Source organism: Notolepis coatsorum (assembly GCF_963971535.1).
Source record: "Notolepis coatsorum genome assembly, chromosome: 4".
NCBI lineage: Eukaryota > Metazoa > Chordata > Actinopteri > Aulopiformes > Paralepididae > Notolepis > Notolepis coatsorum.
This window is the reverse complement of record NC_140168.1, coordinates 24,590,748-24,618,427: the sequence shown is the minus strand read 5'-3', so window position 1 is coordinate 24,618,427 and position 27,680 is coordinate 24,590,748. Positions and strand designations below refer to the sequence as shown.

General features: G+C 45.5%; 1 protein-coding gene across 1 annotated transcript in view; it reads right to left on the bottom strand.

The window, feature by feature from the left end:
* Positions 1-18,540, bottom strand: part of bmp8a (bone morphogenetic protein 8a) — a 30,917-nt gene extending 12,377 nt beyond the window's left edge. The window contains exons 1-4 of the mRNA XM_084313501.1: positions 16,479-18,540; positions 4,495-4,687; positions 2,828-2,976; positions 853-1,032 (exon numbers count right to left, since the gene is read on the bottom strand). Of these exons, the coding sequence (XP_084169627.1) occupies positions 853-1,032; positions 2,828-2,976; positions 4,495-4,687; positions 16,479-17,052 (1,096 nt within the window). The 5' untranslated portion in view covers positions 17,053-18,540. The remainder of the gene's footprint in view (positions 1-852; positions 1,033-2,827; positions 2,977-4,494; positions 4,688-16,478) is intronic.
* Positions 18,541-27,680: the final 9,140 nt, after the last annotated feature.

The following is a 27,680-nucleotide window of genomic DNA, read 5'->3' as shown; positions in this document are numbered from 1 at the left end:
TTTATTTTAATTACATTTTCAATCAAACCTTTATTTCAACTCGTAAGACACTGAGGTTACCCTCGAAACAAGACCTAGTTGATCAGAAATAATTCATACATATAGTGTGTATACAGTGGTCGGAGATCATACTTTTAAGTGCAGCAAAAGAAGGAAGAACCTTCAGCTTCAGAGTCAGTTGGAGGGCATTCCAGGTGTTGCAAGTATCAAAGGAAAAAGTCGTTTTTCCTAGTTCAGAGCAAACTGGAGGAACCCTAAGAACCAGCCAGTCATTTAAACGTGTAGAATAGGTTCCAAGATTCCATTCCAACAGTGTCGAGAGATGTAAGAGGTACGCTTACCAGTAAGGGCTTTAAAGTTAAACAAATACCAAAGATAGTTACGCCTTTCAACCAGAGAAAGCCATCCAACCTTTGCCACAGTGGTGTGTATCATACCTGTCACCAGTAATAAATCTGAGGGCAGAATGATAGACAGCGGTTTAAGAGTTGAAGCATGCCTATAAATCACATCACCATAGGCCAAAAGAAAACAGCTTCAACAATCCTCTTTCTACTAATCACAGGAAAGCTGGATCTATTTCTGTACAGGAAGCCAATTTTCTGTCGCAGCTTGGAAGCAAGAATATTCATAGAAGGTGAAAGTAACTGAATCATATTCATGCCTAGGTATTTGTATGAAAACCTGTTACAGTTCCGGAAACAATCTGAGGGCCAGAGGAAAATTGCAATTGATACAGTGTAGCCTATTCCAAGTACAAAATGTGTAAATAAATACTGAAATGAAACCAAATAATGAAGAATACAAATGTCTATAAATGGTAAATGACTAGAGTGAAGGCCTAGTGTGAACCTTGAATGCTGGGGACCGGCAGGTCGTATTTGGGTTTCTTCTTGCGGGGATGCGGTTTAAGGGCGCGGGGTGGGCGACACGGAGCCTGGGTGGCCCTGAAGAACGTCACCATGAAGGGCTGTTTAGAACGTGGACCCCTGCGCCCCACCAACCCCACCCATCCTGCAGACAGAGACCGGTCTGAAAGAGAGGGAATCACGATCACAAGCAGTGTTAGCAGATTAGTAGATTATATATATATATTAGTGCTGTCAATCGATTAAAATATTTAATCGCGATTAATCGCATGATTGTCCATAGTTAACTCGCGATTAATCGCAAATTAATCGCATTTAAAAAAAAATCGACCTTAAACGGATCTTTTTCAAGTTCCAAGTTTTAATACTCTTATCAACATGAGAGTCAACAAATGCTTGCTTTATGCAGCCATTTAACACAAAAGGATGACCCTCATGCAAAAAATTTAAGTGAGTTAAAAAAAATTGTGGCGTTAACCGTTAATAGAATCGGGCGATAACGCGTTAATACCGCGTTAACTTTGACAGCCTTAATATATATATACACACTATACTTTGTCAAGTTCAAATTAGCTGATGAATGTCCACATGGATGACATAAATATTCATAAAGATTGACCGACTTTTGATCATGTAACATTTTTTATTTGTATTGGCCGCCAAACGGCCACCGCTCTAGCCAAAAGAGCCCTGCTGGGTATTACATGTTGTTTACATTTGTTATTATTTGGTATGTTGTGTGGGTTGGAATTGAGTGGGGTTAGGCGGGAGCTGGTTACACCTCAGGCACTGCCAAGAGAGGTCTGGAGAAATTCACAGTACAATTAAGTTACTATATATATTATACATATTATATTACATTATAGTATATAGCTATATAGTAACTTGTTATAGTGTGAATTTGGCAGAACCTGAGGTGTGGCCAGCGAAAGGCAACCGCTCCCCTATCCCCACTCGACTCCAATCCGCACATCAGACCCAGACAAAAATGTAAACAAACTGCAGATCCCGGGAGGGGCTCGCCTCTCGTGCTTAGAGATGGCCGTTTGATAGCGTTACAGATTCCACCTTTAATGCTGTAGCCATTTGATGTATAGTGTGTGTGGGCAGTGTGTCCTCTTGGGCAGGGACCCCACAGCAGAGCGCCCCCCCGGACGCAGCAGTGGCACTCACTGTCTGTGGCCGTCTACAGATGCAGCTCTCAGGACTCTGAGCTCTGCACTGCTACTGCGGTAATCATGCACCATTAACCTGGCAGTGCTGTTAACACTATAGCACAGCCGACAAGGGGTCACATGACCCCTAGACATTTTCAATAAATGTATCCTCAGTCACTCGGTCGAGCTCCAGCTCTGTCACTCAATGACTTTTCCTAAAAGTACCCGTTTTACCTGGCACGGTTTCTGAAATTTCAAAATGACTTCAGGAAAATGTAATTAGAACGTTATTCCACATAATTATGGGCCGTTGGAACAGACGAAAGTCACAGCACTTTGCGAGCGTCTAGCGCAGGGGTGGCCAACCCGTGGCTTGCGAGCCGCATGTGGCTCTTTGCCCGTCAATGTGTGGCTCTTCCATCCAAAAAGAAATAATATTATTATTATTATTATTATTATTATTATTATTATATATATATATATATATAGTTTTTTTTTTTTTTTTTTTTCTTCTTCTTTTTTTTTTTTTAATGTCACTCAAACCTACATTTCATTGTGGTAAACCTCATATTTTTATATTCAGAGGTAATTATATAGTTTACACTGTTTATTTTTCTCATATTTCTCATAAGCTGTCGGGTCATCTGACCCGTTCCTGGCAGGGAATTAGTGGCATTTTCTCCATGGCTGTGCTAGTGTTAAAGAGGTGTTAACGACGCTGCACTCTTGCAGTAGAGGTGCGATTTTGTATGTCCCTACACAAAAGATCTAGTATAGCCTACTATATCAATGTGAACGCACCCTCTTCCGTCTCCACGTAGAGGCGTATGCCCAGGTTGCTGCGCGGGTGCAGGAGCCAGCGGTTGGAGGCGGAGGTGACGTCGAAGGCCAGCCAGCCTTCCTGTCCGGCAGGTACAGACTGCATGTCTAGCAACACCAACTCTGGCTCTCTGGAGGAAGACGGAAAGAGAGGAACACTGTGTTTATCATTCAGGATTCGTCAGCCAGCACTGTGTCACATTTAGATCATTCTGAATACAAAGGCAGCTAGGATAAAAGTATGCTTAAAATACAGTATATTACTCAATCGCAATGCACCTTTGGGATATCTGCCCTCGTTGAGCAGACTATCCCTGTGATATCTGCCCTCAGCAAGCAGACAGATTGCAGAATGGGTACAATACAGTGCGGCTCAATACACACAATTGTTAAGGGGATGCAGACCAGAGAAAGACTTTCGTCTTGTTTACACCAGGTCCCCCATTTTCAATTCATCATAACATTTATGACATACAGATATACAGTACTGTTCCTGTATATCCCTGTGATATCTGGCCTCAGCAAGCGGACAGAGGTTGAGCAGAATTGGGCTCAGTCAGGGCGGTTGGTAGAATCAAATAAGAACCCGGATGAAATAAAGTGGTGATTGAAGACCTCTGCCATGAAACACCTGCATCTCATCTGAAAAACAATTGTACCATCAGTTAAGAGTTAAGGGACACAGGAAACTGGGAGACGGGGTTCCTATCCTCCAGAACCCTGACTGTTTTCCACAACCTATTTGGATCTGAGATACTGTGGGAGAACTGATCAAAATACATCTAAAATAAATCAGCTTGTGTGAGTCTGGGTGCATTTTATTACGAAGTCGTCTGAGTGTCAACCGGTCTGTAGGAGATTGGGAGAGTCGTACCTTACGTGGTATATCTTCTATTTGGGACATATCTGCCTTGGCTAGCAGTCCCTGCGGTGAGACTGTGCCTTGGTTTATCATTTGAAAATACAACGAAGCGGGGGAGCTGCTCTCCCACTACATACCCAAGGTCAGTTTGCGGTTTGATTGTTGGAAACTCCCCTCCTGAATTCAATTTGACAAACTCCCAATTCTTTGAGATTTTACTTAAATTATTATTAGTAATAATAATAATAATAATAATAATAATAATAATAATAATAATAATAATAATAATAAACTGTATTTGTATATTGTATATTTATTTGTACCTTTCATACAAGAATTGCAGCTCAAAGTGCTTCACAGCAGTAATGTAGACATAATGGACATACAAATAGATATAGGCATAAAATGAGCAGTAAAATTTGTAGCGAGAGAGTACTAAAAAAAAAATGAATGGCATGGTCTATATATGCCATTATATTTCAATGGGTCATTATCACCCCAAGGTTATGGGATATTGCCTTTTGAATCCCATCAACAAATCTAGTATCGGTTAAGTCCATTGCATCAAACTCATTGCTCTACTGCTAAAGTAAAAGGAATAAATGCTTTAAAATGTTTTATTTTTACTAAAATAATAATCAGGTTATTATTGATTTCCACCTTTTTAAATTGGTAATAGTGACTACATAAGGCTTGAGGAAAGTCAGGCGCGTGACAAAACAAGAGAGAAATAGGGAAACGAATGGTAAAAGATTTTTTAAAGATTTTGTAACCAAATGTAACGAACCTGTGTCTGTTCTCTCGTTGGATCTCGTAGACGGAGATGTGCAGCGTGCGGTTGGCCCTCTGGCCCATGGTCAGGGTCTTGTAGATGCGGAACTCCGCCGCCGTCACCGTCTCGCCCTGGGGCAGCGGAGTCAGGTCGAAGCGGAACTCCTTCCAGTAGGGACGGGGCTGCAGCAAGTCCCGCTCCTGCTCCACTTGGGGAGAGAAAGAAAGAAGGAGGGATGTTGATTTATTGAAAACTTTATTAACAGATTGCAGAATGGGTACAATACAGTACGTACGGCTCAATACAAACAATTGTTAAAGGGGATACAGACCAGAAAAATACTTTCGTCTTGTTTACATCATGATCAGGGTCCCCCATTTTCAATTAATCATGATTTTTATTTTTATTTTTTTTATCTACTTTTTTCTCCAATTTTCTATTTTTCTCCCATCCCAATTTCGTATTGTTCAATTCTACCCTCCCCTGTCTCGAACGTTGTTTGGCCATGCCTCCCACAAGCCGGCTGCAATGTGGACGAAGCCTTACATCACGTGTCCCCTCCGGTACACGAGGAGGCAGCAGTCGCATCTTTTCCCCTGCACAGCACGATCTCTCAGCGTCGGGGGTCTGCGTGGGAGGGACACGCCGCCCCCGTCGCTTCCTGATTCTGCTGCGCAGGTGCACCAACCGACCTGTAGGAGTCGCTGTCCACAACGTCCAATCCCCACCCATCAGCTTTCCCACCCCTAACACTGCCAATTGTATTAGTATGAACGACCAGCCAAGCTGGTAGCAACGCAGAGAGCTGGACTCGAACCCAGCGTCTCCTGCATTGGTGGTGAGCGCCTTGCCCACTGCACCACCTAGCCGCCCCTAAGCATGACATTTATGACATACATGACATACAGAGATATACAGTACTGTTTCATCCAGACATTTATGACTGGTTGTCAAAGGTTGTCAAAGTGGGCAGGGGTGAGGTGGGTTTTAGGAGTAAGGTCAAGCAGTAGTCTGACCAGTTTATTTAGTGATGTTTGTAGTCTTGTTTTTTTTTTGGCGTTTTATCGCCTTATTTCTACTGGGCAGTCCAGTAGAGAGAGACAGAGGAGGAATGGGAGACAGAGTGGGGGGAAGACATTCGGCAAATAACGACAGGGAATCGAACCCGGGCCGGCCGTGTCGCGGCTGAGCGCGCTATGTGGTTCGCCACTGGGGCGCCCCTGTAGTCTTGTTTTTAAGGCCTTTGAGGTGCTTTGGTACCATGAGGTGCAAGCATACCCTTGAATGAGTGCTCCTGTTAGAGTCTTCAAGGTATTCTTGTTTACCAGAGAGGAGATCCGGTACAAGAATCTTGTTTGTTGGTTGACTTTTTTGATTACATTGGTTGCCATTTTGTCACAGGAAAGATTTTGCCTCTAGGATGGAACCCAGGTAGGTAAACAGAGGAGAGATGCAGGAGAGGTGTTGGGAGAGACGGGGAGATCAGGAAAAGCAACGTGAACGGGAGAGCAAAAGAGGTTCAGGCCCTAGGGGCGATAACTATAAACAAACTACTACAACTACACTGCCCCGCAGAAGCTAACCACAGTCGGTCGGATAACACAGAGGCCCTCTACAGGAAGGGACAGAGCAGGCTGTTCTTCCTGAGGAGACTCAGGTCCTTCAATGTGTGCAACAGACTGCTGCAGTCTTTTTACCAGTCTGTTGTGGCCAGCATCCTCTTCTATGCTGTGGCATGCTGGGGAGGCTACATCAACTCAAGGGACACCAACAAGCTCAACAAGCTGGTGAGGAAGGCTAGCTCCGTGGTGGGAGTCGAGCTACCTAGACTTGAGGTGATGGCAGAGAGGGGGATGATAAGGAAGCTGGCTGCCATCATGGAGAACCCCTACCACCCCCTCTACGACGAGCTAGTCAAGATGAGTTCAGCCACAGACTCATTCCCCCACGACACTCAACTAACCGCCTCGGACAGTCCTTCATATCAGCGGCCATCAGGCTCCACAACAGTGGGCAGCGACTAGCAGCCTCCAGGCTCCACAACAGGGGGCAGCGAGAGCGACTGCTACCAGACATTGACCTGGGACTTATAGGAACCCAAGGAGGACAACCTACACTACATTAGGCTTACTGCACCTTATGTGGACACTGTGATACTGTGATACTGTGAATAATGTATATTTCAGTGGATACCGTGATACTGTGAATAATGTATACTCAGTAGATAGTAAATTATAACACTACCTCACGCATACTGCACCTTATGTGACACTGTGAATAATGTGAATATTTCTTCAGCTAGTCAGATAGTAAATTATATTGACCAAATTGTTTACACTGCCTGTGTTGTTTTTACTACCTGTACACTGTGTTGTTTTACTACCTGTACCCCCTCCCCCCCATGCTGCTATGATGCCTGAATTTCCCCAAGGGGATCAATAAAGGAATATCTTATCTTATCTTATCTTAACTAACTACACAAACGGTGAAACTGAGAAAAAATGGCTTTAAAGTTATTTGACTATCCAGTGATTTTGTAGTTACTGCAATTCTTTATACCCTTTTTCTCAAGATTGAACCCTGAAACATTGTCACACGATAAAACAAATATTGAGAAGTTCAATTGAACTTATAACTCATTCTTTTTAGTTACTGCAGTTAGCTTCTGCAGGGCAGTATAGACGTTTCAAAGTGACAGCAATAACGTTAAAAAAAAATTGAATCTAAAAGGACCCAAGTTTATTTCCTGTCGCAATGTTTGCTATAATGCAACAGTTGACAGGAAATACATTTGGGTCCAAACCGTTCCCTAGCAACAGAATTCCAGTGAAACCATCTATACAAATATTAAAACCGTCCTAAGCGAATGGAATGCCTGCGTTCCCAACTTCCCAACATGATAACCACAAGGCACAAGCACACCCAAAATATATTGTGTACGCTTGAGAAATGATGTATCTTTAGATTGTTATCCATTAATACTAGTCACAGTGTTAGATGTGAATGTGATGGTAGCTTGAGCCTTACGCCTTTGGACAAAGAAAAACGTCTGCACTTAAAAATGCTTGATGGCTGACAAGTTGAGAATGAGCAGAACAGAAGAGGCGAGGGTGTGGAGGAGATGGGAGGACCGGGAGATGATTGATAGAAGTGAAGAAGAAGTGGGAGATGAAAGATAGAGGACAGAAGAGAAGTAGCAATGGGGTATAGAGGATATCTTAAAGGAACACGGCAACATTATGGGAAATGCGCTTACCGTCTTCTCCAGAATCAGACAAGAAGATGGATACCAGTTTCCTCTCTGTGCGTTCAGTAGGAAGCTATCCGGCTCCAAGCTAGACTAGTGGTCCGTATCGGCTCCCATTAATTTGTGCTAAGCTAGGCTAGGTGGGTAGCTTTCTACTGAACGCACAGAGAGGAAACTGGTATCTATCTTCTTGTCTGACTCTGGCGAAGACAGTAAAGCACATAGACGTAGTTACCATACAATATACAATACTGTGCAGTGTACTAATATACAATACTATATAGTGCAAGGCATAAATGGACGAGGTGCAGTTTAGGTACAATTCACAGTAGGTGTACGAGTTGTAGTGCAAATCCTTTATCAATAAATATAAAGTGTAAGTGTGTTTGTGTGATCTAAAGTGTGGAGAGTGGGTGCTGCAGTGTGTTGTTTGTTTGAGTGAGTGTGTGCGTGTGGGTGTGTGTGCTGTGTGCATTTGATGGTTGTTGCATAGTGATTATTGTTCGTTTAGCGATTATTGTTCGTTTAGCAGCCTGATGGCCTGGGGATAGAAGCTCCTTCTGAGTCTTTCTGTGCTCGCCATAAGACTCCGGTATCGCTTGCCTGACGGCAGCAGTTCAAAGAGGCAGTTGTTCGGGTGGCTCGAGTCCTTAATAATTCTCTTAGCCTTCCCCTTGCACCGCTTGTTGTAAATGTTCTGGAGGGTGGGAAGCCCCCCTCTAATTGTGCGTTCGGCTGAACGTGTCACTCTTTGTAGTCTGCTACGGTCTTGTGCAGTGCTATTCCCAAACCAGGAGGTGATGTTGCCGGTCAGGATGCTCTCTATTGTACATGAGTAGAAGTTCCTAAGGATCTTCTGACTGACTTGGAACTTCCTTAGGCGCCTGAGGAAGTAGAGGCGTTGTCGTGCCTTCTTCACAACACTGTCAATGTGTGTGGTCCATGTCAAGTCCTCGGATATGTGGGCTCCGAGGTACTTGAAACTGTTCACTCTCTCAACTGGTGCCCCGTCGATGCTGAGGGGGCTGTAGTCCTTGACCCCCGACCTCCTGAAGTCCACAATCATCTCTTTTGTTTTGCTGACGTTCAGGGAGAGGCAGTTCTCCTGCCACCACTGTGACAGGTTCTCTACCTCTTCCAGGTAGGCCCTTTCGTCGTTGGCAGAGATCAGGCCCACCACTACTGTGTCATCAGCAAATTTGATGATGGTGTTGTTGTTCCGCTGTGCTACGCAGTCATGTGTGTACAGGGAGTAGAGGAGGGGGCTCAGAACACAGCCCTGGGGGGCCCCTATGTTGAGCGTGATGGATGAGGAGGTGCAGTTGCCGGCTCTTACCACCTGGGGTCTGCCCGTCAGGAAGTCCAGGACCCACTGGCACAGGTCATAGTTCAAGCCCAGGTCCCTGAGCTTGGCTATGAGTTTGGAGGGGACTATGGTATTGAATGCTGAGCTGTAGTCGATGAACAGCATTCTCACATAGTTCCCCTGCCTCTTGTCCAGATGTGATGCTGCTGTGTGCAGCACATGGGCTATGGCGTCCTCCGTGGACCTGTTGGGGCGATATGCAAATTGCAGAGGGTCCAGGTTGATGGGGAGGGAGGAACAGATGTAGCCCTTCACTAGCTTCTCAAAGCACTTCATGGCTATGGAGGTGAGGGCTACAGGGCGGTAGTCGTTGAGGCAAGCGGGCGTAGATTTTTTGGGTACAGGGATGATGGTGGACTTCTTCAGACAGGTGGGGATGACGGCCTGTTCCAAGGACAGGTTGAAGATGTCAGTGAATACCGGGGCCAGTTGGTCGGCACAGACTTTTAGGATAGGGACGTTTCATAAGCCTTATAGATAAATAAAATGCAATGCAAGTCCCTTCTCTTAGTTAAAGACGGTCAATCCCACTTTTTTTTAATATAAAATACAATGGTGAGTGAGAAATGTATCTCCAGTTATAAAACGCAGTGCATTATGATACACAGCATAGAGGGGTTTAAGGTGGAGGGAGAGGCATGCATACACTGTTACCATAATCAAATATAGACATAATTCTTGATTGTACAACGTCTTCTCCAATTTTTACTTTTGACGTTTTAGAAAGGTGTTCAACATGGGTGTAAAAAGAGAGCTTGTTATCTTATCTTTTTTTTTTTATCCACTTTTTCTCCCATTTTCTATATTTTTCTCCCATCCCAATTTCGTATCATCCAATTCAACCCTCCCCTGTCACGAACGCTGTTTCTTGCCTCCCACAAGCCGGCTGCAATGTGGACTAAGTCATACATAGCACAAGTCCCCTCCGGTACTTGAGGTAACAGCAGTCACATCTTTTCACCTGCGCAGCTCGATCTCTCAGTGGCGAGGAGTAACGCGTGGGAGGCTCACGCTGCCCCCGACACTTCCTGATTGTACTACGCAGGCGCACCAACCGACCTGTAGGAGTCGCTGTCCACAACGCCCGATCCCCACCCATCAGTTTCCCACCCCCTAATACGGCCAATGTGTATTAGTATGAACGACCAGCTAAACTGAAAGCAATGTGGAGCGCTGGGCTCGAACAGGCGAGCCCAGCGTCTCCGCATTTGTGGCGAGCGCCTTGCCCACTACGCCACGTAGCCGCCAATGCCTGTTATCTTATCTTATCTTACAATTTTCTATTTGAGAACCCTGAAGTGTATGGATACTAAATGAAATAAAGTACACTTTGTTTTTATCGGAATTTAAGATAAGCTTGTGATTAATGAGAGATATCTGAAAGGCATCAAAAGCAGACTTGTAGTGGCCAATAAAAGTGAAGACAGTGGCATACAAGATTGTTTAATCTGCATAAGATCAAGACTAGGCAGGCCTAGCTAAGGCAAGCTAAGCCAGACCTGAGACCAGTTCTGTCTCCTTATGTGTTAGAGTGACGTTTACATGTCCATCTGGCCGAACCAGTGATCCGGGATCAGCAATAATAGAAGACTGAAGTATCAAAGTGCAATTCCAAAAAGAGAGATAGAGACGCAATATGAAATATGTAAATGAGGAGGTAGGGAAACACATGTGTGCACTGCACACACTGTTTACTTTTACTCATAGTATATATTCAGATTCAAATTCTTTATTGCCTACAATTAACTCTGAATATAAAAATATGAGAACAATTAACAAAGGTGCAGATGAGGGTCTGTATATATACTGTATATTTATTGTAACGTATAATATAACCAATAGGGCATACAGACCCTCATCTGCACCTTTGTTTACGGTTCCTTTTTCTAATGTTTCTATATTCAGAGTTAATTATATAATTTACACTGTTTATCTTTTCTCTTATATTTTCATATTCAGATCTAATCTTATTGCCTATTGCCTGCCTGGAATCGGACAGGGTACCCTCTAGCCTCAAGTCAGCATCAGTCACGCCCATCCTGAAGAAGCCTGGTCTGGACCCAGATGACCCCCTTGGGAATTACCGGCCGATCTCTAACCTTCCTTTCCTAAGCAAGATCCTGGAAAGAGCAGTGGCTGCCCGACTGCACCAACACCCGTCCAACCATGAGCTCTATGAACCCTTTCAATCTGGCTTCAGGAAACACCACAGCACCGAGACTGCTGCCCTCACCAAGGTCAACAACGACCTCCTCATTGCCACAGATTCCGGTCACATCAGCCTCCTCATCCTCCTGGATCTGTCTGCGACTTTTGACACGGTCTCCCACTCCATTCTCCTCAACCGCCCCTCTGACCAACTGGGTGTTACTGGGATTGCTCTCACCTGGTTTGAGTCCTACCTCACCGACAGAAATCAATCCATTTCCATCTGTAACTCCACCTCCACCCCTGCCCCAGTCAACCAAGGTGTGCCGCAGGGCTCCGTTCTTGGTCCACTCCTCTTCACTATCTACATGCTCCCCCTTGGTCACATCATCCGGAAACATGGTCTCAATTTCCACTCCTACGCTGATGACACTCAGCTCTACATCAGCACCTCACCCTCCACTCCTCTCCCCCCACAGCACCTCGTCAACTGTCTCCTTGACATCAAGGCCTGGATGTCATCCAATTTCCTGAAGCTAAATAGAAAGAAGACAGAGCTCATGGTTGTGGCCAAGCAGTCACTGCTCCGGAGGGTTGGAGATCTCCTCCTAGAAGTGGATGGCTGCTCAATCCACCCTTCCCAAGAAGTCAGCAACCTGGGTGTCATACTGGACTCCACCCTCTCCTTTCATTCCCATATAAAATCAATAACTAAATCAGCTTTTTTCCATCTCAGGAACATTTCCACACTCCGGCCATCTCTCCCCGACTCTGTAGCAGAGACTCTTATTCACGCCTTTGTCACCTCCCATCTCAACTACGCAAACTCTGTTCTCGTAGGGCTACCCAGCAATGCCCTGAACAGGCTACAATATGTCCAAAATTCTGCTGCCAGGGTTCTCACCCGCACCAAGTCCTGGCACCACATCACCCCCACCCTCATCCACCTCCACTGGCTTCCAGTCAAGTCCTGCATCAATTTTAAGATCCTCCTCATCACCTACAAATCCCTTCACTCCCTTGCCCCCCGGTACCTAGCTGACCTCCTCCATCCCTACATCCCGCCCATGGAGGCTGCGGTCCTCCGACTCCGGTCTCCTCTTCATCCCCACCACCCAGAGCCTTCTCTGTTGCCGCACCCACCCTCTGGAACTCACACCCTACAAACATCCGTAGTGCTACATCCCTGCACTCTTTCAAATCCCAACTCAAAACTTTTCTCCCATTTTCTATTTTTCTCCCATCCCAATTTTGTATCATCCAATTCAACCCTCCCCTGTCTCGAACGCTGTTTCTTGCCTCCCACAAGCCGGCTGCAATGTGAACTAAGTCATACATAGCACGAGTCCCCTCCGATACTCGAGGTAACAGCAGTCGCATATTTTCACCTGCGCGGCGCGATCTTTCAGCGTCAGGGGTCTGCGCTTTGGAGGGGTCGCCGCCCCCATCGCTTCCTGATTCTACTGCGCAGGCGCACCAACCGACCTGTAGGAGTCGCTGTCCACAACGCCCGATCCCCACCCATCAGTTTCCCACCCCCTAATACTGCCAATGTGTATTAGTACGGACGACCAGCTAAACTGAAAGCAATGTGGAGCGCTGGGCTCGAACAGGCGAACCCAGCATCTCCAGTATTCGTGGTGAGCGTCTTGCCCACTGCACCACGTAGCCGCCCAAATCCCAACTCTTTATAAATATTTATAAATGACTCTGCCTGATTTCCCTCTTTTCTTTTTTACTTTGTTGTTACGCTGTTCCCCTGATCCCCTTCCCCTAGCTGCCCCCTCCTGTTAAGCGCCTTGGGTCTCATGAAAGGCGCTATATAAATCCAAGATATTATTATTATTATTATTATTATTATTATTATTATTATTATTATTATTATTATTATTATTATTATATATTTATGTCTTTCTACTATTAACCTGCCCATATCTGTACCTCCCCTCTCCCCTCCTGCTATGAAGCCCGAATTTCCCCCAAGGGGATCAATAAAGGAATATCTTATCTTATCCTATCTTAAACCTACCCACGTAAACTCGTATATCCAATTGCTGAACCCTATAGTGTGTCCTTGTGGAGCTGCGTGGGGCGGTCTCTCTCTCTCTCTCACACACACACACACACACACACACACACACACACACACACACACACACACACACACACACACACACACACACACACACACACACACACACACACACACACACACACACACACACACACACACACACACACACACACACACACACACACACACACACACACACACACGCAGTGTACAGTAATTAGAGACACTAAGGGTCCTGGACCACAGCAGCTGCAGAACACACACCACTAATTACAACCTCAGCTCATATTTTTAGATATGCTCTCCTCCACAGTAGTATTTTCATCTCGTTCGGACCGTTGCCTTTTTCTTTTCTTTTCTTTTTTCTTCTTCACTGTGTGTCAGTAGGACCTGTAATTCTTACCATCTGTGAATCCTTGTACATACATGCCTGGGCGCGCACACACACACACACACACACACACACACACACACACACACACACACACACACACACACACACACACACACACACACACACACACACACACATTTGATTCATCATAGCCTACATTCACTATAAACACGGGAGTATTGAATTAGAACTAAGTTTAGTTTAGAGTTTACTTTTGAGCAGAACTATCTTAAGGTTTTATAACGTGATACTTTCAAATGTGAATCTTTAAACGGGGGGGGGGGAACGTGGGTCGTCGTCGGCCTACGTCTGCATCACACGGCGGTAACCGCGCATACGGCTAGACGAAACGCAAAGCGGCTAAAATAAACGGTGTATTTCCTTCTTTTTCCCACGGTAAACTACAGGGCGGCCCACTGTCTCGTTCCAGGGGAGCGGGAGGAAGGAAGCGATTGTGAAAAGGATGTTTAATTTTTACGCTATGACAGATAAACATCAGTCGGGCTGGTTACAGCGGGGAGGAGACACGTTGTCTTTTACAAACCATTACGGATTGTTGGATTTACATTCCTTTTTTAAGATTGTAAATCACTCAAATTCAGAAATGTAATTTCACTATCTTTCAGTTACTTCTGGATTACTTTGGCCTCAAAGCACTGAAGCTTCGAAAATGAAGTTAGAACATGTCATTCCAAATACAGACACATTTTAATGGGTCGCTTTCACTGTTAATTTTTCTCATATTTCTATATTCAGAGTTAATTATATCGTTTACACTGTTTATTTTTTCTCATATTTTTATATTCAGATCAAATTCCATTGCCTATATTTATGTCTTTCTACTATTACCCTCCCCATATCTGTACCTCCCCTCCCCCATGCTGCTATGACGCCTGAATTTCCCCAAGGGGATCAATAAAGGAATATCTTATCTTACACCGACCTACCCCAACTCTTACATTCAATCTCTGGGTTAGAAAATGTATTCCAAATTACAGACACATTTTAATGGATCGCTTTCACTCGCGCCGTTTGTGTCGGCGAATAAATTCAACTGAATGCTCACTAGGAGGGATGCTGTTACATCAAGTGAAAGTAAAGGACATAGTTATCATGACCTATTATAATAATCATTAACCACTATTATTAATTTGTAAAATTGTATGTAAAATGTATGTAAAACTTTATTTTTACTTAAATCGTTTAACAAGTGATAATCTACGACTCTACAGTATTGTTCCAATGGTATTTTGTGACCTGATCATGTTTATCCTATTTAATTTATTTCTCAGTAACTAACACATTATTTGTAATTTTTTTTGCATCCGATTACAGTAATCCTTTTTACATGTAGACTAATCATCAGGCTCAAGGAGCTTAGCTGTACAGTTGCTCCATAATAACCATTACATTTTTCAGACCTTATTTATAGAACGGTCTTCGTATGACCATGTGTAAGGATAAATTCACATTAAAATAGGAATTTGTAAGCTTTGAACTTGTAACTCAAATGTTCACAGTTCTACCCTGTGCCGGTTTTGTTTTGTTTTTTAATTTTCCTCAGGGCACTAGCTAGAGTGACAGGAAACATGGGGGCGGGGGAGGGGGGGCGTGCAACAAAGGTCACAGGTCAGATTCAAACCAAAGACATTGCAATTACATGGCATGTGCCTTCGCTTAGCGGTCGTCCCTTGTTGTTGATGCCGGAATTTTTTTTCGATGTCCTAAAAATGTTCACCTAAAAAGTCGTTTTTAAACCTAACCCTTACCTTAACCCTAACCTTAGGCTCAGCGGAGACCTCACGTCTCACCCTAACCTGAAATAAAGATGAAAAGAAGAAGGAAAATAATTGTGATCTCGAAGATATAGTGGTATTTTACGACGCAGCTTGGCCATTTAGTGACCTAAGAGTCCCTTACGAACTCCCAGACAGTGGTATTGTTGGCTTGCAAGAGCCATGCGTGAACTGACTCTACATAGACTTGTATTACAAAGCACCTATATCCTATCTCCCTACACCTTTCTCCCTCAGCTATGATTGTGTGCTTGTGTTAAGTCCTCAACAACTATGGTCTAGCTTCTTTATTCTTTTTTTGCAATGACGCTAACGAAGGCTGTTCACACCCAAACCGTTGAGCTTGTTCATCGGTTTACGAGGTAAAATTGTCTCAGCGTTGAAATACATTTGGGAAGCCCAGCACCGCGTTGGTCGTGACAGTGGAAGCCGTCTTTATCCCAGGAGGTTGAAGTACCTTATTGGACCCTCACACCGTCGGCTAGTTGGTTGAAGCACTGAGTGATGGGATCATCGTAAAAACCCACGTGAAGTTCACGAAGTTCTCACTCATTCATCCGCAAGCTCATTCTCTTCATCCTTCCCTCTCTCACACACGCTCCCTCCCTATATTTGCATATCGTATATGTCACAAATGTAACAGTACTATATACCTGTATGTCATGTATGTCCCTATGCCATAAATGTCATGTATGTTATGTATGTCATAAATGTCACTATGAATTGAAAATGGGGGACCCTGATGTAAACAAGACAAACGTCTTTCTCTGGTCTGCATCCCCTTAACAATTGTGTGTATTGAGCCGTACTGTATTGGACCCATTCTGAAATCTGTTAAATAAAGTTTTCATTCATTCATTCATTCATTCATTCATTCATTCATTCATTCATTCACTCCTAAAACCTGGCCTGGGCCACCTCAAGCTCACCTCGACCCCCCCCCCCCCCCCCCATCTCCCTCCCCCTCCACTCACCCAGGTTCACAAAGCTCATCACAGTGTCCGCCTCGCTGACCACGGTGCCCAGCGGCGGCGTGTGCGTGCTGAGGGTCGGCAGCGCCACATGGCTCAGCCCGTCCGCCATGCCGAACCCGCCCCCGTTCCCCAGGACGCCGTTCCCTCCCTCGTCCCCCTCGGCCGCCACGGCGTGGTACAGGTCCAGCATGAAGAGCGGCGCCGAGGAGGGCGGCCGCAGCGGAGGGTGGGGCCGGGGTCGCACCGGCAGGCCCAGGATGGACAGGATCTCCCTCTGCATCTCCTTCTTCTCGCGCCCGCTGAGGCGCCGGAAGCTGGAGTGGACGACCGCCTCGGCGTGCTGGCCCCAGAGGAGGAGTGAGAGGAGGGCCAACAGCGGGAGCAGGAGCAGCGCCCGGGGGAGGAGGGAGGGAGGGAGACGGGAGCCGGGGAGAGACCGGGTCTGCAGCTGGAAGGAGCCGCCGCTGTCGTCGTGCCGCTGCCGCCTGCCGCTGTGAGGGCAGGAGTGGGTGTACGCTCCGGAACGTTCCGAGCGCTCCGAGTCCCGAGAGTGCCGCGCGCCGCGGGAGGCCATGGCCCCGCTCGATCTCGTCGCGTTGCCGCTTCTATTACCTTGTGGTTCTGCGCTCCGTGTCCACCGCTCATTCACTTTTTTCACACTCTCGCCGATGATGATGAACAAAAGGGGGTCAAGTCACCTTGTTCAACGTCGCCCCTATAGTTCTCGGTCAGGGAAGTAGGGTGTCCATGAGAGAGACGCGCGTCAAGAGGGGAGAGGCGGTCAAAAAAGAGTGTCTCTCACTTTGTCTCCGCACCACCGTCCCCGAAAACGGTTTGTCTTTGAGTCCCACGGAGCCAAAATGGAGTGTTGATTTACGTCTGATGTGTTTAGAGAGACTCCTGGCCACTGAGAAGATGTGTTTACTCCCCTCAACTCCCTCTGTTTACCTCTCTCCCCCCTTCCTGTTTCCCTTCCTTTCCTACCTACCTTGTGCGTCAAAGTACTACTCTAACCTCTCAACTACTGCCTTCCCTATTGCCCCCCCTGCACCTCTAGCCATGCAACGCGGAGAGCGGGGATGATGACGAGAGCGAGGGCATAATTACAAGTGTGGACGTTTTTTCTTCTTCTTCTTTTTTTTTTTGATGTGTTCGAATATAAACAAACAATGGGCCCTCTCTGGAAAATTGGCCTTGGCCCCCCTTTGAAGCCCCGTGAAACTTGGAGGAAGTTGAAAGCAGTCAAAAAGTACAGAGCAGGTGCTACCGAGATAGGAGTGAAATCCGAGAGCTATATCATCAGGTTTTTTTGTTTTCGGTCTCGGTCGACTTCAAAAGGGAGCGGAGAGGAGAGACCCAGAGTTCACACCTGCGGCGTGCCTCAGCGCTCTGTGGCAATCATCAGTCAGGATGCCACACAAGAAGCACTATCCATTGAGGAGCTATCAAGAAAACTCTCTTGTTGTCTACCGCTGGAACCTTTTATCCAATTATTCTTGAGTAGCCTGCTTATTAATCCATTCAAGATTGTTCTCCCCCAAGTCCCACCCACGTTCCTCGTGGGTTTCCTTATTAATGTCCTCCTCAGTCCTGTTTAAGAAAAGAAAAAAGGAAGATGTATCTCCACAGAATTGTAAATCCCTCGGAGAGACGTCTTCAGTTATTATTCCGCGGTCCTCTGATTGCGTTGCGTAGGCTGATGTTCTCAGTCGGGGTGTGTGCGAGCAGGAGTGTGTGTGCGAGCAGGAGTGTGTGTGTGCGTGCGTGAGGGGAACTCTGTAGTGGTGTGTGCCCTCTGAATGTGTTCCTCATCTAAATGAAGGTCTAAAAGTGTGCATGAGTTGAACATCTACCAAGAGGGAGTGCCTTGTGTAGCCTCCTCCTCTCTTCTTTCAACCTCTCTCTCTCTCTCTCTCTCTCTCTCTCTCTCTCTCTCTCTCTCTCTCTCTCTCTCTCTCTCTCTGCCTCCTTCCTTCAACCTCTCTCTAGCTTCTTCCTTCAACCTCTCTCTCTCTCCTGCTCTCCCTCCTTCCTTCAACCTCTTTCCTCCTTTCTCCTCTACCTTTCTTCTACCACTCTCTCCTGCTCTCCCTCCTTACTTCAACCTCTCTCTCTCTCTCTCTCCTCCTCTACCTCCTTTCTTCAACCTCTCTCTCCTCTAACTCCTTTCTTCAACCCATCTCATCCTTTGCCTCCCCCCCTTCAACCTCTCTCTCCTGCTCTCCCTCCTTACTTCAACCTCTCTCTCCTCCTCTGCCTCCTTCCTCCAACCTCTCTCTCCTCCTCTGCCTCCTTCCTTCAACCTCTTTCTCTCTCTCCTCCTCTACCTCCTTTCTTCAACCTCTCTCTCCTCTAACTCCTTTCTTCAACCTATCTCATCCTTTGCCTCCCCCCCCTTCAACCTCTCTCTCCTCCTCTACCTCCTTCCTCCAACCGCTCTCTCCTGCTCTGCCTCCTTCCTTCAACCCCTCTCTCTCCTCCTTTCTCCTGCTCTGCCTCCTTCCTCAACTACCTCCAACCTCTCTCTCCTCCTCTGCGTCCCTCCTTCAACCTCTCCACTTAACTCCTCTGAACCCAACAGGCTCCTTAACATATCTCTCTCTCTCTCTCTCTCTCTCTCTCTCTCTCTCTCTCTCTCTCTCTCTCTCTCTCTCTCTCTCTCTCTCTCTCTCTCTCTCTCTCTCTCTCTCTCTCTCCTCCACCCTTTTATCTTTTCATCTCCTCATGACTGTTTCCTTTCATGGCTAAACTACCGTCGAGCGCCTATCCACTTGGTGGAGGGACATCTTGATGCATCATGTAAAACGTTACCCGGGGGAGTTCACTTGGGCCTTTTTATGAAGGGACTTCTTTTCCGTGTGCAAATGTAGCCGTGTTTTCTGTTTATCACCTCTGAGCAACGATAATGTTATGCCAGTGATGATGAGGCACCCGAGTCCAGGCAAGCACGGCTGTGGCACCTGTGGTTTAGGGCCGATCTGCCAAGAAAAGACAGAAAGAATGAGAACTATTGCATTGGTATGGAACCCTCCAGAGACGGGCAGAACATAACGGCAAACATTCCGGAACGGGGCAAACCGTCGACACCTTCCTGCTCGTATGAAGTGGCCCTGAATGCGTGTTATTTTATACATCACCCGTTTCCTGTCAAAGTCATTTACGAGTTTACTTTCCCAGCAGTCGGCCTAATGCAAGCATACAACTGTGCGTGTGTGTGTGTGTGTGTACACTGTATGTGTGCGTGTGTGTGCTTGGGGCAGAAGGATCTTGAGGGAAGAAATGACTGGGCTGACTCAAATATAGTGTAGCGAGGGTCAGGCCTGAGCCAGCCTGGTGTGGCTTCAAAGCAGCATGGCGCTTCTGCGGCCACTTTGAACGGCACAAATAACACTGACCAAACCAAACTGACCACCGTTCATTCTGTCCCTCTGGCCGGAGAGGAGGGAGGGGAGGATGTTAAAGTTAGATGTTATGTATGATTGCAAGTAACTGTCTAACTGTGTCTAACTGTTTCCACAAGAGGGCGCCATAGGCGGAGCTGCTAATGCTGCCGCCAGGTAATAGGTATACAAGGAGTTGTTAACTCCCCCTCTGTCTCTCTCACAAGAGAAGGACTCTCATGTACTGCTGTGTACCAATGTGAAATAAACCACGCCGTTTAATGGCTAAAGAGAGAAACCATGTCTCATGAACATATTATTGTCGCCCCATAGCTGACTCTGTCAACAGAGGAGGAGGGAGGGGAGGAGGATGGAGGGGAGGAGGAGGGAGGGGAGGAGGAGGGAGAGCCTGAAATGCCAGGAATTAGCATCTTGTTTTTATTTTCTCATGAATACTCTTGGCCCCCAGAAGATGGACCGGAAGAGAGAGAGAGAAAGTGAGAGTGAGAGAGAGATAGGTGATGAAGATAAAGAGCGAGAGGAAACAGACGGAGGGAAGGTCGTCATCAGAGAAGGTTTGTGATGCTGGATGGATGGAATGCGGACGGTGAAAGAGACTAGAGGAGAGGAGTGATATAGAGTGGACAGACTAGAGAAGAGTGTTATAGTGGACAGACTAGAGAAGAGTGTTATAGTGGACAGACTAGAGAAGTGTGTTATAGTGGATAGACTAGAGAAGAGTGTTATAGTGGACAGACTAGAGAAGAGTGTTATAGTGGACAGACTAGATGAGTGATGTAGTGGACAGACTAGAGGAGTGATATAGTGGACAGACTAGAGGAGTGATATAGTGGACAGATTAGAGGAGTGATATAGTGGACAGACTAGAGGAGTGATATAGTGGACAGACTAGAGGAGTGATATAGTGGACAGACTAGAGGAGTGTTATAGTGGACAGACTAGAGGAGTGATATAGTGGACAGACTAGAGGAGTGATATAGTGGACAGACTAGAGGAGTGATATAGTGGACAGACTAGAGGAGTGATATAGTGGACAGACTAGAGGAGTGATATAGTGGACAGACTAGAGGAGTGTTATAGTGGACAGACTAGAGGAGTGTTATAGTGGACAGACTAGAGGAGTGATATAGTGGACAGACTAGAGGAGTGATATAGTGGACAGAGAAGAGGAGTGTTATAGTGGACAGACTAGAGGAGTGATATAGTGGACAGAGAAGAGGAGTGTTATAGTGGACAGACTAGAGGAGTGATATAGTGGACAGACTAGAGGAGTGATATAGTGGACAGACTAAAGGAGTGTTATAGTGGACAGACTAGATGAGTGATATAGTGGACAGACTAGAGGAGTGATATAGTGGACAGACTAAAGGAGTGTTATAGTGGACAGACTAGAGGAGTGATATAGTGGACAGACTAGAGGAGTGATATAGTGGACAGACTAAAGGAGTGTTATAGTGGACAGACTAGAGGAGTGATATAGTGGACAGACTAGAGGAGTGATATAGTGGACAGACTAGAGAATAGGTGTGTTATAGTGGACAGACTAGAGGAGTGATATAGTGGACAGACTAGATGAGTGTTATAGTGGACAGACTAGAGGAGTGATATAGTGTACAGACTAGAGTGTTATAGTGGACAGACTAGAGGAGTGTTATAGTGGACAGACTAGAGGAGAGGAGTGTTATAGTGGACAGACTAGAGGAGTGATTTAGTGGACAGACTAGAGGAGTGATATAGTGGACAGACTAGAGGAGTGTTATAGTGGACAGACTAGAGGAGTGATATAGTGGACAGACTAGAGGAGTGTTATAGTGGACAGACTAGAGGAGTGTTATAGTGGACAGACTAGAGGAGTGATATAGTGGACAGACTAGAGGAGTGTTATAGTGGACAGACTAGAGGAGTGATAGTGGACAGACTAGAGGAGTGATATAGTGGATAGACTAGAGGAGTGATATAGTGGACAGACTAGAGGAGTGATATAGTGGACAAACTAGAGGAGTGATATAGTGGACAAACTAGAGGAGTGTTATAGTGGACAAACTAGAGGAGTGATATAGTGGACAGACTAGAGGAGTGTTATAGTGGACAGACTAGAGGAATGATAGTGGACAGACTACAGGAGTGATATAGTGGACAGACTAGAGGGGTGTTATAGTGGACAGACTAGAGGAGTGATATAGTGGAAAGACTAGAGGAGTGATATAGTGGACAGACTAGAGGAGTGATATAGTGGACAGACTAGAGGAGTGATATAGTGGACAGACTAGAGGAGTGATATAGTGGACAGACTATAGAAGAGTGATATAGTGGACAGACTAGAGGAGTGATATAGTGGACAGACTAGAGGAGTGATATAGTGGACATACTAGAGGAGTGTTATAGTGGACAGACTAGAGGAGTGATATAGTGGACAGACTAGAGGAGTGATATAGTGGACAGACTAGAGGAGTGATATAGTGGACAGACTAGAGGAGTGTTACAGTGGACAGACTAGAGGAGTGTTATAGTGGACAGACTAGAGGAGTGATATAGTGGACAGACTAGAGGAGTGTTATAGTGGACAGACTAGAGGAGTGATATAGTGGACAGACTAGAAGAGTGATATAGTGGCCAGACTAGAGGAGTGATATAGTGGACAGACTAGAAGAGTGATATAGTGGACAGACTAGAGGAGTGATATAGTGGACAGACTAGAGGAGTGATATAGTGGACAGACTAGAGGAGTGATATAGTGGCCAGACTAGAGGAGTGATCTAGTGGACAGACTAGAGGAGTGATATAGTGGACAGACTAGAGGAGTGATATACTGGACAGACTAGAGGAGTGATATAGTGGACAGACTAGAGGAGTGTTATAGTGGACAGACTAGAGGAGTGTTATAGTGGACAGACTAGAGGAGTGATATAGTGGACAGACTAGAGGAGAGGAGTGATATAGTGGACAGACTAGAGGAGTGTTATAGTGGACAGACTAGAGGAGTGATATAGTGGACAGACTAGAGGAGTGATATAGTGGACAGACTAGAGGAGAGGAGTGTTATAGTGGACAGACTAGAGGAGTGTTATAGTGGACAGACTAGAGGAGTGATATAGTGGACAGACTAGAGGAGTGATATAGTGGACAGACTAGAGGAGTGATATAGTGGACAGACTAGAGGAGTGATATAGTGGACAGACTAGAGGAGTGATATAGTGGACAGGCTAGAGGAGTGATATAGTGAACAGACTAGAGGAGTGTTATAGTGGACAGACTAGAGGAGTGATATAGTGGACAGACTAGAAGAGTGATATAGTGGCCAGACTAGAGGAGTGATATAGTGGACAGACTAGAAGAGTGATATAGTGGACAGACTAGAGGAGTGATATAGTGGACAGACTAGAGGAGTGATATAGTGGACAGACTAGAGGAGTGATATAGTGGCCAGACTAGAGGAGTGATCTAGTGGACAGACTAGAGGAGTGATATAGTGGACAGACTAGAGGAGTGATATACTGGACAGACTAGAGGAGTGATATAGTGGACAGACTAGAGGAGTGTTATAGTGGACAGACTAGAGGAGTGTTATAGTGGACAGACTAGAGGAGTGATATAGTGGACAGACTAGAGGAGAGGAGTGATATAGTGGACAGACTAGAGGAGTGTTATAGTGGACAGACTAGAGGAGTGATATAGTGGACAGACTAGAGGAGTGATATAGTGGACAGACTAGAGGAGAGGAGTGTTATAGTGGACAGACTAGAGGAGTGTTATAGTGGACAGACTAGAGGAGTGATATAGTGGACAGACTAGAGGAGTGATATAGTGGACAGACTAGAGGAGTGATATAGTGGACAGACTAGAGGAGTGATATAGTGGACAGACTAGAGGAGTGATATAGTGGACAGGCTAGAGGAGTGATATAGTGAACAGACTAGATGAGTGTTATAGTGGACAGACTAGAGGAGTGATATAGTGGACAGACTAGAGGAGTGATATAGTGGACAGACTAGAGGAGTGTTATAGTGGACAGACTAGAGGAGTGATATAGTGGACAGACTGGATGAGTGATATAGTGGACAGACTAGAGGAGTGATATAGTGGACAGACTAGAGGAGTGTTATAGTGGACAGACTAGAGGAGTGTTATAGTGGACAGACTAGAGGAGTGATATAGTGGACAGACTAGAGGAGTGATATAGTGGACAGACTAGAGGAGTGATATAGTGGACAGAGAAGAGGAGTGTTATAGTGGACAGACTAGAGGAGTGATATAGTGGACAGAGAAGAGGAGTGTTATAGTGGACAGACTAGAGGAGTGATATAGTGGACAGACTAGAGGAGTGATATAGTGGACAGACTATAGAAGAGTGATATAGTGGACAGACTAGAGGAGTGATATAGTGGACAGACTAGAGGAGTGATATAGTGGACAGACTAGAGGAGTGTTACAGTGGACAGACTAGATGAGTGTTATAGTGGACAGACTAGAGGAGTGATATAGTGGACAGACTAGAGGAGTGATATAGTGGACAGACTAGAGGAGTGTTATAGTGGACAGACTAGAGGAGTGTTATAGTGGACAGGCTAGAGGAGTGATATAGTGGAATGAATGAATGAATGAAAACTTTATTTAACAGATTGCAGAATGGGTACAATACAGTACGGCTCAATACATACAATTGTTAAGGGGATGCAGACCTGATAAAGACGTTTGTCTTGTTTCCATCAGGGTCCCCCATTTTCAATTCATATAGACATATATGACATACATGACATACAGATAGTCAGTACTGCTACATCTATACATTTATGACATACCAGATTTGCAAATACAGTACTGTTTGTGATACAGAAGGAGTCAAGAAAAGGGAGTATATACATTTGACGTAGAAACTGTACATTGGAGGAGGTTGGGTGGGGGGGGTTGGGTACATTGGGATATTGACAACCATACTGGGTAATTTACATTGGAGGTGGTTGGGGGGGGGGGGGGGGGCCGGGGGGCACACTGTATAAACAAGTAACACTGTACATTGAGGGGGGGGGGGGGGGGGGAGGAGACACTGTACAAACAAACACAATTGTACAAGTGGACAGACTAGAGGAGTGATATAGTGGACAGACTAGAGGAGTGATATAGTGGACGGACTAGAGGAGTGATATAGTGGACAGACTAGAGGAGTGATATAGTGGACAGACTAGAGGAGTGATATAGTGGACAGACTAGAGGAGTGATATAGTGGACAGACTAGAGGAGTGATATAGTGGACAGACTAGAGGAGTGATATAGTGGACAGACTAGAGGAGTGTTATAGTGGACAGACTAGAGGAGTGATATAGTGGACAGACTAGAGGAGTGTTATAGTGGACAGACTAGAGGAGTGATATAGTGGACAGACTAGAGGAGGATATAGTGGACAGACTAGATGAGTGTTATAGTGGACAGACTAGAGGAGTGTTATAGTGGACAGACTAGAGGAGTGATATAGTGGACAGACTAGAGGAGTGATATAGTGGACAGACTAGAGGAGTGTTATAGTGGACAGACTAGAGGAGTGATATAGTGGACAGACTAGAGGAGTGATATAGTGGACGGACTAGAGGAGTGATATAGTGGACAGACTAGAGGAGTGTTATAGTGGACAGACTAGATGAGTGATATAGTGGACAGACTAGATGAGTGATATAGTGGACAGACTAGAGGAGTGATATAGTGGACAGACTAGAGGAGTGATATAGTGGACAGACTAGAGGAGTGATATAGTGGACAGACTAGAGGAGTGTTATAGTGGACATACTAGATGAGTGATATAGTGGACAGACTAGAGGAGTGATATAGTGGACAGACTAGAGGAGTGATATAGTGGACAGACTAGATGAGTGATATAGTGGACAGACTAGAGGAGTGATACAGTGGACATACTAGAGGAGTGATATAGTGGACAGACTAGAGGAGTGATATAGTGGATAGACTAGAGGAGTGATATAGTGGACAGACTAGAGGAGTGATATAGTGGACAGACTAGAGGAGTGATATAGTGGACAGACTAGAGGAGTGATATAGTGGACAGACTAGATGAGTGATATAGTGGACAGACTAGAGGAGTGATACAGTGGACATACTAGAGGAGTGATATAGTGGACAGACTAGAGGAGTGATATAGTGGATAGACTAGAGGAGTGATATAGTGGACAGACTAGAGGAGTGATATAGTGGACAGACTAGAGGAGTGATATAGTGGACAGACTAGAGGAGTGATATAGTGGACAGACTAGAGGAGTGTTATAGTGGACAGACGAGGAGTGATATAGTGGACAGACTAGAGGAGAGGAGTGTTATAGTGGACAGACTAGAGGAGTGTTATAGTGGACAGACTAGAGGAGTGATATAGTGGATAGACTAGAGGAGTGATATAGTGGACAGACTAGAGGAGTGATATAGTGGACAGACTAGAGGAGAGGAGTGTTATAGTGGACAGACTAGAGGAGTGTTATAGTGGACAGACTAGAGGAGTGATATAGTGGATAGACTAGAGGAGTGATATAGTGGACAGACTAGAGGAGTGATATAGTGGACAGACTAGAGGAGTGATATAGTGGACAGACTAGAGGAGTGTTATAGTGGACAGACTAGAGGAGTGATATAGTGGACAGACTAGAGGAGAGGAGTGTTATAGTAGACAGACTCGAGGAGTGTTATAGTGGACAGACTAGAGGAGTGATATAGTGGATAGACTAGAGGAGTGATATAGTGGACAGACTAGAGGAGTGATATAGTGGACAGACTAAAGGAGTGATATAGTGGACAGACTAGAGGAGTGTTATAGTGGACAGACTAGAGGAGTGATATAGTGGACAGACTAGAGGAGTGTTTAATTGTTGGTGATTTTAACATTCATTCCAATAAAACTCTAGATCCCCTAAATAAGGCTTTTACAGACATCATTGACTCTGTCGGTCTCATTCAAATCGTTGACCAACCCACTCACATGGTGGGAACACCCTTGACCTAGTCCTAGCCCGCGGTCTCACTGTGTCAAATTTGACCGTCTCCCCCTATGTTCCTGCTCTCTCAGACCACTACCTCATCAAATTTCAAATTGATCTGACGGTTTCTCGCCCAGACAGTGTAGAATCCTACATGAGCCGTCGTATTAACGCCTCAACTGTCCCAATTCTAGTTAACTGCCTACCAGACACCCTCTCTCCCTTCCTCTCTTACTCTGGCCCCCTTGATCTCTTTACAGACAAACTTAATGCCGCCCTTCGTAGCACGCTCGACATTGTCGCTCCCCTTAAACCTAAAATTAAACGTGCTCCGCAAAAACTAACTCCCTGGTTTACGGAGGAAACGCGCTCCTTTAAAAAGGCTTGTCGCAAACTTGAACATAAATGGCGTTCGACCAAACTCGAAGTATTCCGCCTCGCCTGGAATGATAGTTTACGTAACTACAAAAAGGCACTCTCACTTGCCAAAATCTCTTATTTTTCCAGGCTCATAAATGAAAACAAAAACAACTCAAAGTTTCTGTTTGACACAGTTGCAAAACTTACGCAGAAACAACCAAGTGCCCTAAACCATGCGTTCTCGGCTAACGAATTCATGACATTTTTTACCAAGAAAATTGACCTCATTAGAGATGAAATTGTTGCTTTACTCAACAATCAGAGTCCCTCCCAACCTTTGACGGGCATTCCCCCTGACTTTGATTCCAGTCATACGCTATGCTGCCTTGAAAACGTCTCACTTAGTGCCCTCTCTAAACTGGTTGGCGCGGCTAAACCTTCAACCTGTCTGTTTGACCCTCTCCCAGCAACTC